The sequence below is a fragment of the Triturus cristatus genome, chromosome 8 (genome assembly GCF_964204655.1).
Source record: "Triturus cristatus chromosome 8, aTriCri1.1, whole genome shotgun sequence".
Lineage (NCBI taxonomy): Eukaryota > Metazoa > Chordata > Amphibia > Caudata > Salamandridae > Triturus > Triturus cristatus.
The window spans coordinates 968615504-968631739 of record NC_140591.1 but is presented as its reverse complement, the minus strand read 5'-3'; the positions used below and the strand labels follow the sequence as shown (position 1 = coordinate 968631739).

The window sequence follows — 16236 nt, the reverse complement described above, 5'->3', positions numbered from 1 at the left end:
CTTGCTTATCCTGACTAGAAACAAGGGTCCCTACTTGGGCAAGGTACATTCCTCTGCCAACTAGGGAACCCCCACCCCATATATAACACAGCCCAAGCATGTGCATAACAAATTTTGGGTCTACAAACCTGCTTCCATCAGGATATTCATCAGAACTATTTTGACTTTACAGATAGTCAATACCTACAGACTGCACAAATTCCTGAAACCAAAGTAGGTGTTTCTAAGCAACAACTTAACGTCTATCAAAAATAAAACGCACTCAATAAGGGCAAACATTTAATCTAAAGCCTTACTTCTCGCAGACACTGTTCCTACAAAACCAGTGCAAAAAGCAGTATTATTGGAGTTCATAACAGCAAGACCAGAGAATAGGGACGATGTTCTTTTAGCCTTCAAAAAGACGTTCCATCCTAAAAACAACTTTAATACTTAAATGACAAATATTAATCTTCATATGCTGTCTCCCACCATCACCGGCCTTATCAGTATCTTCAATGATTAAATCCCTTAAACTCAAACATGCAATAACCACATCGCTCCTCAAAACAAACAATGCACCGGATATTTAGCCAATCTATAGACTGATCTCCAGTCTCCCTCCCAAGGTAAAGGCACAAGAGGTGGAGGTAAATGTCCAAATCTCCTCACATCTGCAGACTAATGAGTTACTGGAGATAATTTCATAAGGGTTCTGCAAATAACATGGGATAAAACCCTTTTACTAAATACAAATATATAAACACATGCAGCGTCAACTGATAGTGGTAGAACAGCGCCATCTTTATTCACGTCATGCCTCAGTAATGAGACCCAGCTGCTGGTTGCGAGTAGTAAACAAGCTAGCACTACAAATGACGTTGAGCTGAAGGTTAGCTTCAAACAGGAGATCCATTACAGACATCCATATCTGGTTCTAGGCTTAAGGAACCCTTTCCTTACATTGAACTTTCCCATGGTACTGCAGACCTTTTAATTACAAGGTTTGAAGTTCATCTCCTAATACCATTTGGAACCAGTCCTTAGTTTGAGAGCTCAAATTCTCAAATCCCAATGCACAACAATTACTGAATTTATGTGGGGCCTGATACTAATCCATGGACCCTATGTGTTTTCAAACGTCAAGGCTATACCTGATATCAGAGAAGGATAAGACTGTGTTGCACTCACTTTTTTGATGGAAAGGTTGAATTCAAGAAACTTTAGAGCAAGTTCTTTATAAAGTCTTCTACAGCCACCGAAAGAAGTTACCAGTCATCCTTATAGGGGCGGGGTCACAGGCATTAACAAATACCATAACCAGCCATAGGCTTGGTCTATCTTTCGATCACAAAGTGTGAGCTGTCCAAACAGTTCTGTTTTACGTTCAAGTACGGTTTATGACTTTGCTCACCTGTAACAATGGCAAATGATTTTGGTCTATCTTCCTCCATTCATTATTTAATCCTATTAGTGTGAAACTTTTCAGTGGAGAGGTGATCAGACATTCTTGGTGTTGGCCCCAGACAATGCAACTAACTGATAAAACAAATTAGATTGATGACTAATCGGCTGTCCTTTAGAAAAGCAGTGAAAATCTTTCTCTTGAGGGAGCAGGAAAGTGTAAACTCAGTGTGATGACCAGCCAGGTTTGCCTTTTGATGATGTCATGGAACGTTCTTTCACCAGATGACTTCTGAATGGCTGTTTACAGAGAGAGCTGGGCTGAGCTATGTGGCATTTGGCCCAGGTATGGTTCTTCTAATTTACTCAATAAACCTACTCTGCGCTCATGAGTCCTCATTATAACAGGATCGGTAACTGATGCAGCAGTTTTGCCGGTAGGGTTAAACGTATCGAGTAAATCATCCATAATCTTTGCCCTGCTACCCAAAATGTGTGCCAATTTTCTCCTTCCTGCCTTCTCAAGGCCCCCACCTTGCAAGGGGGCGTTGATGAGAGAGTACAGTTGTAGAGTTGGATTTTTCTTTTAAGTAAGATAACTGTGAGTGTAATTGGAGGAATTTATTAATTAAGACATCGGTTTTGAATTGGTTTGCGGACTAGACTTTCAGTAAGAGTGGTTTTCTGGGGATAGGTGTGGCATGTGATGAGCTGGAGCTACCCACTACTGTTGTGGTTGCAACAGGTTTAACGTGCTACAATGAGTATATTAGCTTTTGGGACTGGCGGATAGAGGTGATGAACACAGTGTGTAGTTCTTGTTGCCATGCCAATGACCCTCCCTCATTGTGAGTGTGTTAGGATTAGTCTTAAGAGAGATCTCTACATTGCAACATAAATATTCACCTTACAATCAAAGATACTCAAAATGGAGTTACAGAACTGTGTTTGTTTGCTAGTGACTGGGTTAAGGAGATAAACTGAGGGGATCCAGAATATTATAAAAACATTTTTGTGAACATACATAGCAAGTCTATCTACCATACACACAAATGCACCAGAAATCGAAAAAGAAAAGAAAAAATAGGTTTAGCTTGTGAGCAGCTCTTTTAAATGGTATTGAAGAAAGAGATGGGTGCTGCTATGTGGTTCGTGTTTGACCAAACATATTGGTATTGGACAAAGTAGGATGAGAATAAGTCTGTCTATTGTCCCAACAAACAGGAGTCCCTGGCTAATCGGATTTTCTACTGTTATCAGAAACCCGAGAACTTGCACAACTGGATACTGTTGTAGGGCCTTCTTTCTTGCTAATTTCACTTTAATTTTGGACTTTAAAAAGCAACTATCCTGATCTCTAAACGAATCACTTAGCACATTTCTTCAGACCAGATGGAATGAAGCAGGATGCTTCTGCTTGCATACAGGTGTGAGTTTTTCTTTTAAAAAATTAGAAATATGTAAACTCTGCTTAACTGTTCCTCAAAAAGAACAAGAGAAAGAAAGTGGTTTACGGCAAACAATGGTTATGACAAAACCACCATTAATGATGTTATTGAGTCAATAGTGTCTGCACATTCAACTCAGAGTATAGTGTTTGCATACAATTAAATAGAATCATGATTTTTTTTTAAATCATTAAAGTCAGTTTTAGTTTTAAATGTATTATATTGTCTGAACCTATCATATAACACTTAATATTTTAGACTATGTTTTACATGTGTTCTAGATTTGCTAGAAATAAAAGCTAAAGCTTCCATCTCGTAACAAAAATAATGGCTGTGTGGAGATAACTACTAAGCAAAAAAAAGTGATGCCCTCTTGTTGTGTGCCGCCTACCTATTAACAATGCAGGAAAACAAAATGGCAGGGTGCAGTCACAAGACCACTTGCAATCAGTTCATGTGACCGATAACCGGCCATAGGCCCAACAGGCTGCTAAGATTTATTTGGATCACAAACTCTCTTTCACTGATCTCCACCTACACCCACAAACCTTTTGTACAAAAGCATCCAGTTAGTGTTCGTGGTTTGAATGTGCCTGTTCTGCCTGCCTGTATGAGGAACACCACAAGTGCAAAACGTGTCACCTATATTTGCAGTATCTTTAGGTGCATATTCTCCTTTCTCCCAATCTACTGCCATATACTTTCACGCAGAATTTTTTCTGTTGAGCGGAAAAAAGTTGTTTTTTAAAAATTAATTTTATTAATTTTGTTCAACTAAAATTGCTAATGTAAAAGCATCACCCTCTTGATTCCTTCTGGTGGATGCTGGGCTTGATACATTTTTTCAGTCATCTTAATAATAACCGCTAAATTGATAAATCCAATCAACAACCAACCGGTTGGCAAATTATTAGGGTGAACAATTCAGGTCTTAAATCTAATTTTATCTGTAGCTTGTAATGACTGAATTGTACTGTGTATCCACCCCACATCACCGGTCATTTTCTGTCACTTTGAGGAAATATGCCAGTGTTCTATTAAATGGGTTCTTCCTTTCTAAATCATATTTACTCCAGAGATAATTTTCTCAGGTAAAATCTAAATCATAACTTCCATGCTCAAACAGGAAAGCGACTTTGGCTTTAATTCATGCAGCACAACTTACATGTTCTCCTCACTAATGATGAAAAATGGCATTTGATTTTGTAAATTTATTCTATCCCAGTTAATCCGCCTCGACAATCCTTGGATTGTGATTGAATGTAATGCCTCGAATTACAGGCTAGTGCTTGTAGCGATGCACAAATCCTCCATCATGAATGCCGGCTATCTACACCAACGCCAAGTTTAGATCTACAAGACACTGGAATCAGAGTTTAGTTAAGGCTACTGATGTGAATTGACCTAATTACTAGGGAAACCCAATTTAATATCTAGGTTAGGAGACACAGTCCCCCTTCTGGGGACACTTTAAAATGAACAGCTGGCCTCCGTCCTGTCTGCTGAAGGCGATTTTTTAATATTTAATGTACACCTCAAAAGCAATCCAGATCAACCTTTTGATCTGAAGAGCATTAAACAAAAGCTCCAGCCGTAAGGAATAAAAGGTATATTGAAGCTATTCTGCCCACCGCTCACGACAGTACCAAGAGGCTAAGCCAAATTCCTAGGAGAAAAATACATCACTATTTACCTAATAGCAGTAAACAGTGTGCATCGAATCTGTTACATTTTCCAAACAGAGGTTAAGTAAGGTACACAAAGGGCACATGGGTGAACAAGAATATTTTGTGGCAAGCTTAATGTAAAACTGCATTTTATTTTTCTAGGTCTTTCTGTTTGATTAATTGTGCATCAAGTACAGTTTCCAAGGTTACTCAGATAATTATGCACAAGTAAAATGGTCGCTAGGCTTAGCATTGTTTGAAGGCACTTACTCTATTTACCACTGGCACTGCACATATAGCAAGTATATGCTAGTGGGGATGCTTTGATTAACAAATATACATGTCACACAAATATATATTATACACATTTCTATAAACTCTAACTCCTCTAAATGTGTGCATTGCATGTTTGGTTACCGTTATTGCACAAAGAGCAGTGGATACAAGACATCGATTTGATGAGAATTTAACGTCCATGAAATATTTCCATAAGTTTTGGAAACATTAGCTGATCAGATGTTTCCGGTCCGCTGCGCTCTTAACAGACTATCTGTGCACCCTGGTAAAAAATAAGCGTTTCGGGGGTGGGGCGGGGGGTCTTATCTTCACAAAATGCTTTATTTCCTGGGACCCCTCCCATCTGAGGCTAGAGGATGACTGCCTGATATTCCGTATGAAACCCCACATGTTTCTGGCTCCTTAAATCCCAAGTGCACCTGGATGGCTGATGCTTGGGCTGTCGCTAATCTATGCCTGCCTGCCATGTGCAGCAGAAGGGGTTAGTTTTAATCCCACTGTTTCTCCATCTCACCTTGGCTACTCTAAACAAAGACCCTTTGGCTATGCGCACTGCCTCCCGCTGCAGAGCATTTTGAGCGGCTAACAACAAGAAATCCAATATAAAATAAACCAGTGAGCACTCTGGTCACAGGCCAGGTGGCTTCTAAATATCAGAACCTCAAAATTGTATTGTAGGACCATTACACATTATATTATAGCAAATCAATAATTCACTGCAATGTCATTGTTTGTGCGAATCAAAGGCAAAAAAAAGAAAATGGATACCATTCCTATGTATCAAAGGCTTTGAAGTCATTGTATTTGTGCAATAATGATATCCAAATACATCATCGCCTCTATCAACTTATTTTAAAATAATGCAACATACTTGATCCGAACAAGAGCAGATGTTATTATGCCCTACCGTGTGCGTTGCCATCATTGTGCAGCACGCACAGTGGGGGCAGGAGTGTAAGGGGCCACCTGTGGCCACATTATGCCTATCCTTTGCTCCCCTCAGGGGTCATGGGCCCTTTCTCTAGCTTGCATTAGGGTCATGACAGCCTTGCTGCGCCACTGTACCCCTCCCCGTTCTCCAAACGAGTCTATTTTTCCTGCGTCTGTACCGTGCCTTTTAAACAGTAACATTCCATGAAAGAAGAGTGACTGGCTCCGACACGCTATTTTATTAGATATGTGGGCGATGCAAAAGTGCAAATATGTTATATTTTAACTCCAGCCCACTTGCCAACTTTATAAATTTAAGTTGATGCATGTTGTTTTATCTGCGTCTGCATATAGCGCACATTCTAGCGTTACTGTGTCTTCGTGGCACTAAAGACTAAACACATAGGTTGCGCTATTCCAGTCCTACTGGAACATAAAACGTGGCAAGCCGCGTTACTTGTAGCCTACAGATCAAACTACTTGGCAAACACTTCACGGAATAACCAGCGCTAAGCCATTTCATTAAAGGCTACATCTCTTCAGCTGTCCTATTTTATGAGGGCGTTGAGTTTATGTCGCAGAAAGATAATCACGGCCATCTGCGGGCAGTCTTGCAAAACCTCCAGATTAAGATGCTGTCGCTGCCCTGCGCCAGGGCTTCGCAGGAAAGATGCAATATTTCCTCCGAGGCTTCGGGCTGTCACGCAGGCTGCTTTGGGGCCACGGTGAACAGGTTCAATATGTTTGTTTTAAGAGGCTTAGTGTTCTCGTTGAACAGACGGTGCCACCTGCTCGGTTGACGGGGTGTCTTCCTGTGAACAAACCCAAAACCTGGCAACCCCACCAGAGCTGAAATCACCCTTGTGAGAAACTGTCGAGCAATCAATCACCCGTGACAAGCATAACTGAAACCCTCCAACCTGTCATTCTCATCTTACGCTAATGCGAGCGAGCAAAAGGCTGCCCACCACGGGGTCGAGACAATAAAACCAGAAACGCAAGCGGCGCTTCTGGGATCATTCTAGACTCGCTCTATCTTCACACATTCACAGTGAAGTAAAGTAATCCCCTAGTCGGTAATCTATAATCAGTCATCCAATGTAAAAATGTGCTCACATCCTTATCTGGTTTTTTTCACCCATTTGTTCATCTTTACTTAAAGTATTCGAAAGCTGCACGAGGCAGCCATGCACGGCGCAAACAACGGTTGCTAACAGCTACAATATGTCGGATACCTTTTTTCTCCTGGCCCTGTTCAGTGACTTCCTCGGCTGCAGTTTCCATGGCTGGCTTCATCCCATCCACCAAAAATGCTCTCCCCCAACAAACACTTTCTTCTCTTTCTTGTTTTTTTTCTTCCTTTCTCTGCTCTCGCCCCCTTCCGGTCTTGTTTCTCAGCCGCCTTGAGGGAGGGAGCCTCTGTTCTTCGTTACAGCATGTCGCAGCCCTTTCCAAGATGCACCAGTCTTGTCAGCTTCAATCTCCTTCCCTTCACTGGTCCTCCGAGATTCTTGCCAGGAAGCGCGGGGCATACGTCATGCGGGGTCTGGGTTAGAAAATGGCCCCTCTGTGGCCGTTTGTGTCACTGTGCCGTAGCTAGGAGGGCAGGGGAGCTGTTGCCTAACCACGTTCCCCCCGCCTTGTGCTCGCTCTGCCGTCTCTTCCAAACGCTCCCAGCGAATGTTAATCTTTTCTCCCACACTAGAGAATAGCTGGGTGACATCACGAGGGGGATGTGCGGGGATGAAAGGAGCCCCCTCCCCTGGTGACATGACTCAGCGCTGGGACTGGACCCCCCGTATGCCATCTCTAAGGAGAGAGCATGTCAGCGCACAATCACAGGGCTCGCTTTCCCATGGGACCCTGCCATTCAAGCCTCGCGCGCTGATTTATCCCGCGTGCCCTCTGCTCCGGCTGCCGCCGCCGCGCGGAATACACGATTCGGCCGGACCGTCCTCAGCTATAGATGCTGCTGTGAACAATCAGGCCGGGCTTTGGATCACACACACAACACCCAAACTGGAGCCGCTGTGCTGGGAGGCATCTAAAGAGCGCGTCTACAGCACCACATTTGTACACATAACATCGTGTTTTGTGGTGACTGCAGTTACAGCGAGTGGTCATTGCATCTGTACATTTTTGAAACCGCTCTCTCGGTAGAATACTAATGTTACTCCTTTTTGATGCTCTCGAACTTTTTTACTATTGAAAACAAAAGGCCCTCGGTGATCTAATATTTCATCTTCGTTCACTTCATAGGCTCGCCGAGCATACAGTGATACGGGCATTTTTAGGTAAATTGTGCAATAGATTAACATACGTTTTTCCCGTTTCGATGAGTTTACAGGGACTAGATATGGATTCAATGCTACAGTAATACCGTAGATATTGGTCACCAGTAAGAAGCTGGTGGAAACTAACAGGCGGTAAGAATCCACGCGTTATTCCTCATACCATCCACAGTGAATGCTAAACACCGAGACCATGTTGAGCTGTAACCTTATCAGTAGTCAAAGGCTTCACCACCTCGTCGATTTACTAATCCCAGTCCTTACTAACTTGAGGTGTGTCCACCTCTCAAGCAGACATTCCGATGCCCAGGTAAAAGCCATACTCGGTCCTCGTTAAGGGAGCCGCCTTCTGCTCCAGGTACCAGAGACCCATCAACACCAGCTCCCACTGTGTGTCAGTCTGAACACCTCCCTGCTGTTCCTCCATCGGTGGGTGTCGCATTGAAGAAAACAAAAAAGTGATGGCGGATTTAACTCAGCCACACTAGTGATCAGGACTGGCTTTAACGCTGGCGTGCTGCCCGGTGCGACAAACTTTTTTGGCACCGCCCCATATGACCTCCTCACATTTCGCTACTACCACCTGGCAAAAGTGTCCCTCATGCCTCCACTGACCCTCTCTTAAACACTTTCATTTGTTTTAAAGCACTGGTAAAGGCTGGCTTTAGTAATCCACTCAGCTATCCATATACAATACAGATGTTATTTGCAGCAGGCCAACTATCCCTGTGCACTACTTTGTGGTGAGTCAAAACTACCACTAGACAAAACTCTGATCTCTCTGTCTAGCAGGAACATTAATCAAAGGAGTTACCTTGACATTTTTATTGCTGCCTGAAAGCGGGATGCACAAGGAAGTCTGCAGCAGGTGCTTTTAAATCTTACGCTATTGCTAAACACAGCGCCCATCCGAGTTCAATGCCCCTCCCCTTCTCCAGGTCAGTGCCCAGTGTGGCCGCATCAGTTGCACTGCCCTAAAGCCAGCCCTATTGGCGATTACCCCAGAATGCATTCCAGTTCATCGGTTTTTGCCCACAATGACATCTCAGAGAAGAATCAGACATGTGCAAATCATCCCTGGTACTGGTCCAATAGGAAGAGTCCAGCCGGAACTGCCAAGACAGGTCTCCTCTGAATGGGAATAACAAGCAACCCCATTCAGGCTTCGGCCAACTTGGATCTCTTCTTTAGGGTCCAGATTCAGTCCAATGGCACAGTATGCCCACCTCTGGCATTCCCGTAACACTCCAGAAAACAAAACAAAAAAGTGATGGATAGATTGCTTTCATTGATATCAGGCACTGGTAACTAATTGAGGCCACATTCTATTCCATCCCTTTGTTTTCATCGAAGGCCCCACCCATTGCACGTGTAAGAAGCAATTATGTCTACTATGGGGTGAAATAAGGTTGGGCGTGGTCTGCTAGAGGCCCGCTTCTTAATGGATCTGCTTCTCACGCAAGTGTCTGCCGTGTGTCCTGCTTATATGTGTCAGGGGTGGTGGCATGTGATGCGCATATCCCTACCTATGTAAGGTGAGACGGGCTCACCTCACCTGCTGCAAGTGTCCTGCTGCAAATGAAGAGGATGCAGATTGGCATGGCCTGCAGTACTGCTTTCCAGATTATTGAGTGTACAAGAAGGGGAGTTCCGACACACCTCTCTGCCTTCAGTTTAATTAGCTGATTCAGGTGCTCCAGATCAGTCCAGCGCACGCTGATAGGTTTGCACCCGTTATCTTTCATTGCTTGCTTCCTTACTGGCTGCTCTGTGTCCTCTGACAATATTGGCAGGTCTTGGGCTTCTTGGCCGCTGATGTTTATCGTGGAGGTTAATCTTTCACTGACTGGTGGGTGCATTTTTACTCAGTTATTAATGCAGGAGGCCTCTGCTCCTGAGCTGTTGTTTCATCTATGGAACATTAGTCAATAAGAAATAGTCTTCCGGCCAAGAGAGCTCTCTCAAAGGAGGATTTGACGACCTCGATGACAGAGACTTTATTTGAACTACTGAAGGAGAGGAGTGCAGACAAGGAAATAAACAGGAAGCATGTTCACTGTCTTTCCCCCACCTTCATCTCTCAATTAAATTTTAATCATGTGAAAGTGGCTTATTAGTTGGGGTGGATGTAAGTCAAGAACATGGAGTAATATCACTATTCTTGTGAAGTCCAGTAAAGGTTTCAATAATTTGATCCTGAGCTCAGCCCCTGGTAGCTATGGAACAGAATAGAAATGCAATTTAAGAAAATGTGCAAAGCATTCAGGAGTACTAGAACAGTTACAAAAGTTTAAAAAAAAAACTCAACTCAATGAAAATACATACATGCCAATAAACAGAGGATCAACTAGAGCCACATTTCGGGGGAGGGGGAGGGCTACTAGAAATTTCGGAGGGGCTAATTCCAGCGATAGTCAGAGTGGAGATGCAGGGGCTCTAAGAAGGGGTGAAAAAACAACAAAGCCTCGTTAGCAAGTAAATGGTCTTTTAAAGACCTGTGAAGTACTCTGGTGCGGCTGCGTGTGTGCACGGGAAGCTGTCTCAGCCCAGGCTGCCACACAGGACTGGGGTGGGGGGGGACAGTCGGGGGGGGGGGGGCTTGAAGTCCTTTCAGCCCATTGGGCGTTGTGTACCTGCCAATAAACCCAATTCAGGAGGGAAACACCAGATTTTGAAAGCAAGACATGGCTTTATTTTGTCTGTCTCCCACCTGAAGCTGCCTTTCCTTCAACAGAAGTCAATAGGAGCAATATATCATCCAGATTTTTTTTTTTTTAAATCTCCCACTTTCTTCTCCTAAAATGTTGGCATGTATAAAAATTCGACCCTCAGTTATAAAAATAGAGAATAAGTTAATGAATAAAATGACAGCAAAAGAACAAAAATCCAATAAGGGGAACCATATATATTTTTTAAAGTTTAAATTAAAAATAGCACCAACCGTGGTGATCTGGTTGCACTTGACTGGGACCTAAGCATGATTTATAGCAGACTGTGATTGAGCACAGGTTGTTACACCTTCAAACCCTTCCTCAAGTCCACTGTACAATACAATGATTGGACGTATTTGGAGTACTTTTGCTGCACATAAGACTATCACCCCCAACCGCTGCCTGTTAAAAAAAATGGGAGTATGTCACTAAGACATGACAGTGACCAAGATGTGACTTGTTACATAAAAAACAATGATTTGCAAAGCCAAGACATTTGTACTACCTGGATAATTTCATCTCCATTGGGGCCCGGGCACCACCCAAAGCAGTACTCTACTGGGTCAGTTCATCGCATTGGCAGATAACTAGGTGTGCCTCTGGCGCACAACAAAACGGAGGGCTGGGTATAGAGTTAGACTCAGAGGAGGGAGTTTGCGGACTGCAACTTCCGAAGGGGATGGGGTTGAAATACACAACTGAGGGTCTTCTAGCCAAGATGAAAGCACCCCTCGGCGAGATCCAAAACTTGCTGGTAAAACTGAACTTCGCCAGTAAGGTGATCCCTGAAGGCAGAACATCCACCCAGTGCCTGGCATGGCTAACAAAAGGGGTTAGCTAGAAACACCACAGGGTAAGACTGGCACATGGAGTGAAAAACGATATGCAGAAATGGGCCACCTTCCTCCTAGGCTTCAATGGAACACTGGTGTGGCGGAAGTCCTTTGTGTCAGCCAAGTAGTTGGACCGGTTCATGGATGTGGCGGGGGAGAAGCGTTTGGGGCCATCCTAGGGACGCCTGGCACACAGCACAGTTGCCTGCTTCCAGGCACGAGAGGTAGCTGACAAAGAACATCACACTACTCCAGCTCTTTCCCATTGTGGTAGCTTTCTGAGTGTGAAAGGACAGATTCGCTAATAGACAGATTATGCTATGGTCGGACGACCACGCAGTGGTACAGGCCCTTAATCCCGGAACAGAGCGTTGCCCTAAGGTGTTGGGCCTGTTGCGTCACCTAGTCAGGTGAGCGAAAATATAGCGTTACGGCCAGGCATGTGTTGTGTAGTGATAACTGTCACGGATGCTCTTTCTCGCTTTCAGTGGAAGAGGTTTTGACAGCTGGTCCTGCTAGCAGAACAGGAAATGACGTCTGTCATGGCTGGGTTGTGGAACCTGGTAAGCTCTGACCAAACATCATTGGTGGAGCAGGCGCTAGTTCCTAAGACAACGAACAACTACCCTAAAGTGCTGGGCTCAGGTCTACAGGTGCAAATGGGCATGACGACACATCAAGCTGGGAGGTCGAGAAATTCATATAGTAGGCATTTTTTAATAGGAGAAGCAAATAATAGGCTCAAGGGCATCTTAGCATAGTCGCCTACTTCTCAAATTTGCACAGAGGAACTGACCCTACAGGCTCCTTTTACTGCCTATCAGCAATGCAAGGGTGGGGGCATATACAAACCATGCGGAAAAAACCCAATCAACCCATTGACTTTACCAAACTAAGGACATTATTGCAGGTCCTGCCCAACTTATATGTGAAAACAGGCAAGGATGGCCTGTTTTGGGCTGCTTTTGCACTGCTGTTTTTCAGAGCATACAAGGTCAGTAAACTAGTGACCCCCATATAAGATTAACCCGGGCACTGCATGCATACGGCTCAAGGACATTCAACTGGCGAAAGGTCACATGGTGCTGAGGCTTAGGTGATCAAAAACCGATCAGAAGGAAAAGGCAAACTCGCGCGCCTCGATTGCCTTGGAGACCCCGAGTGCTGCCCGGTGTGCCTAATACAGGCATACATTCAGAGTAGGCCACAGGGGGGCCTCTCATAGTTCATACACCATGATGATACATGCCTCGACAGATTTCAATTTTCGTCAGTGCTGCAAGGGCCCCTGAAGGCAGGCGGACTGTCTGGATGCTGGGGCACTTCTATGTTACAAGGGCTTAGCGATGGGCAGCCCCAAAGAAGGAATACTGGGGGATTTGGGTGCGCAACACAACTATAGTCTGGCTGTGCAGGTTTGGGATGAGGTGGTCCCAGGTTCTGTCAACGGTGCGGAGGACAGTAAAAAATGATGGACAGGCCCGGCACGATTTTGATTTACCTGGGTATCAAAACTTTAGCTGACCAAGGGAGGAGACAACTCCTAGAGGTGATGAAGGTGGACCTCACTGCAGTGGCAAGATTGGGCCACCTGGTAGAGGTTGTCTGGCCAGAACGGATGGTACGCTTTGAATCGAGTGTGCATTTGACTAGAAGGCAGTTGAGAGGTCCAGGAGGAAGCTTAACATCTCTATGAGTAAGTTATGTTGGAAACACGGCTGGGGATTTATTAGGCATGGTCTCATTTACCTCAAGACCCCGGGCAATTACGCAGAGAATGGGATTCACCTATCTAGGGTGGGGATGGATATGATCTGGTTGAACATTGTGGGAGTGCTTGAGCAGTTAGGATATTCTTAGGTTTAATGGCGGTGCATAGGGAGAAAATGGTGCGGGGAGCTGTGACAGTTGTAGAACCATTGGCAGCGTGGTGGAGACAGCACCCAAAACTGCCAAGAATAGCACAGTAGGGTAGGAAGAAGAGCCACATGAGCAGGGTCCTTGGGATGCCTCGTAGCAGGGACACTGGAGAGCGAGTGAGCAACCAACAAAAGGGTCACCGCCAAGCAGACACAGCACTTGCAGCCCAGGCAAGGCCAGAAGCCTCCTACGCGGGACAGTAGAAGTAGAGGCCTTAGCAGGCAACACCAATTGGCCACCGAGCAAAGTGCTGTGCTGTCAGAATTGTTGTTATCTAAAGGACTTATGATGATGGAGTAACACTATCGGGGATTGACTTCAAGTGATTTAGGATCCCTGATGGAGACGCTATTATCAAGTTGAATGTATAAAGAGTTGCATGTGTGGCTCATATTAATGACAGCTGATTCATGAGGATTTATGACCCATATCATTTAGGATGTTAATAAGCTGCGGCCATTTACCCACCAGAAAGGTCTGTGTCCCCATTGTAGGCAGCAGGCTCTTTATATAGTACACCAAAAAGAGGTATACTGTGCAAAGAGTCCAGGTATCCCTTATAAGAGGACAGGGGCTTGCTCTAGCAATCCCAAGGTGCTCTCTTAGGGGGTAGTGTAGTCGAGCAGCCTTAGGCTTATCAGTGAGGAGAGTTAGACATCGGCTATATGCACACAGTTAATAAATGATGCATACAACTCAATAAGGAGATCCACACCAATTTATAAAAATAACATGTATCTTTATATATCATCACAATCAGGTAAGTACGTTTTGAGGTAGAAATATTTACAGTTAAAAAAAAAAATCGACAGTGCAATGTCTAGAGGGGTAATGGTAACCCATGGAGGAAAGCTATATACTGCATACAGGTACTTTACAGCGACTTACAGGACCAATTGTATGGAATGAAGGTGACTATGGGGTAGGATCCAAGGCAGCACCAACAGGCCATCTTGGGCAGCACTGGGGCGGCCGGTGCAGAGGTTCAAAACAGCGTCAGGTGCCCCTATGAAGTCAATGGAGAACAGTCTGGTCAAAAAGAGGATGCAAGCTGAGACTCTGGGACCAGTCCAGCGGAACCAACAAGGGGGCTCAGTTCTCACAATGCTCTGGGAGGTGGGGACACTTTTGGTCCTCTTCTCCTCTGGCCAGGGTGCAACGGTGTCCTGAGGTGTTGGGATTTTGTAACTGGAGACACTCACGGTAGAGGGGCCCTGCAGAAAGAGGCTGCACGTGACGTCAGGAAGTCCACTGTTGGTAAACCCAAGGTAGGCTTCTTCTCTGGAGGGTCTTGGGACTATGCTTTTAACATTGGCCTACTTCAACTCAGGCGAGGGGGCATGAATGAAGTGGTGTTTTCTGCTGTGAGGTTTTGGCAGTCCGAATACTTGCAGGTTCTTCTGGGGTGCCTGAAGGATGCAGAGGTACAGCTCCGCTACTCCACGGGAGCTCCTGGGTCTTTGGTGAAAGCTGGAAGTCCTCCTAAGCTTTTGGAGGCATTGGCAGCTGCAAGATTAGTTGTCTTTGGCATAATTGTCGGGAAAAGCAGGCAGGCCGGCAGGGTTGGCACCAAGTCAGCTGCTGATCCTCTGCTCTTGCTTTTACTGCTCTTCAGTGTCCCTCTTCTTTTTCAGGTCATCGGGATCTGATTTCCTTGTGCCAAGGGCACCCCTAAATACTAGATTTAGGGGAGTTAGGGGAGTGTCGGGTAGTAGCCAATGGGCTATATAACCCTGGGATCACTACGCCCCCTATATGACCACTTCTTGTGGATGTGGGTATAACTGTCCCAGAGTTCCCATTTCAGCCATCACAAATATGGCAGACTTGACATTTTTGTGTCTACATCAGGTAGCCCACCATAGGGGTGGGACTAGCCTGAGGGTGAACTCATCTCTGGGACAACTAATTTTCCTGCCTGTCCAGGTGCATAATAGCCCTGGTCAGGGGGGGGTTGGCATTACCTCTGAGGGAAGCCAGATCCGCATACTAAATGCAACAGGCTCTGTGAAGCTCCCTGCCTTGGAATGCTAATTTATAGGTCATCCTGCTGTAGGGGATATATAACACCCTCTACCGGAGAAAGCTTTGTTCTTGACCTCCTGAGAGTGTGGACATTCACCCCCTGAGTCAGAAACTCCTCTGTGGTGGCAGGCTGGTCAGAACCAGTCAGTCAGTCAGTGCACTAGTAGTTGGTAGGTTTTCGGGGGCATTTCTAAAGTGCCCTCTGGGTGCATGTACTAAGTAATCCATCACTGGAATCAGGTTTCAGTGAAGCCATCATGTAGCTGGGGAACTAGTTTTCCACCAGTGTCCAGCACATGTATTTAAAATGGCTTCCCTGATCACTTCTACTGGCAGCAATTGAACTGGCCAGCACAGGGGCATATCTGCTCAAGGAGATATGTTCATACATATAGTATAGTGAACCCTGCCTCAGAGTTGTAAGGCCTGCTGTAGGGGTGACTTTTCTATCCTGCATGCAATATCTGCAGGCATGGCACACAGGAATGTGTCTCCATGTTGTGTTTTCACTTTTTTCTGAACTAAGATACGCACCCTGAAATGGCAGTCTGCATGAGTTAGGTGAGGGGTCCCTTAGGGGGGCACAATACATACTGCAGCCCTTAGGTACCCACTTCAGTACCCCTGCACTTATGTCAACATCAGGACATTACGCTCAAATTCCCTACTTCTACTGGAAACCCCCAGATTTAAACGTACTCGCGCCGGAGGGAAAACATTCGAGGTCTGTG

General features: G+C 45.1%; 1 protein-coding gene across 5 annotated transcripts in view; it reads right to left on the bottom strand.

Moving 5' to 3' along the window:
• The window catches only part of GPM6B (glycoprotein M6B), a 367605-nt gene that overhangs the window by 86309 nt on the left and 265060 nt on the right, over positions 1-16236 (bottom strand). Inside the window, exon 1 of one of the 5 annotated variants that reach the window (XM_085622487.1) lies at positions 6961-7407. The exons of 2 other annotated variants lie outside the window; for them this stretch is intronic. In XM_085622487.1, the coding sequence (XP_085478613.1) occupies positions 6961-7021 (61 nt within the window). In that variant the 5' untranslated portion in view covers positions 7022-7407. Of the gene's footprint in view, positions 1-6960; positions 7408-16236 lie in introns of those variants that run through there. 2 more of the 5 variants (XM_085622490.1, XM_085622486.1) reach the window with 2 other exon arrangements.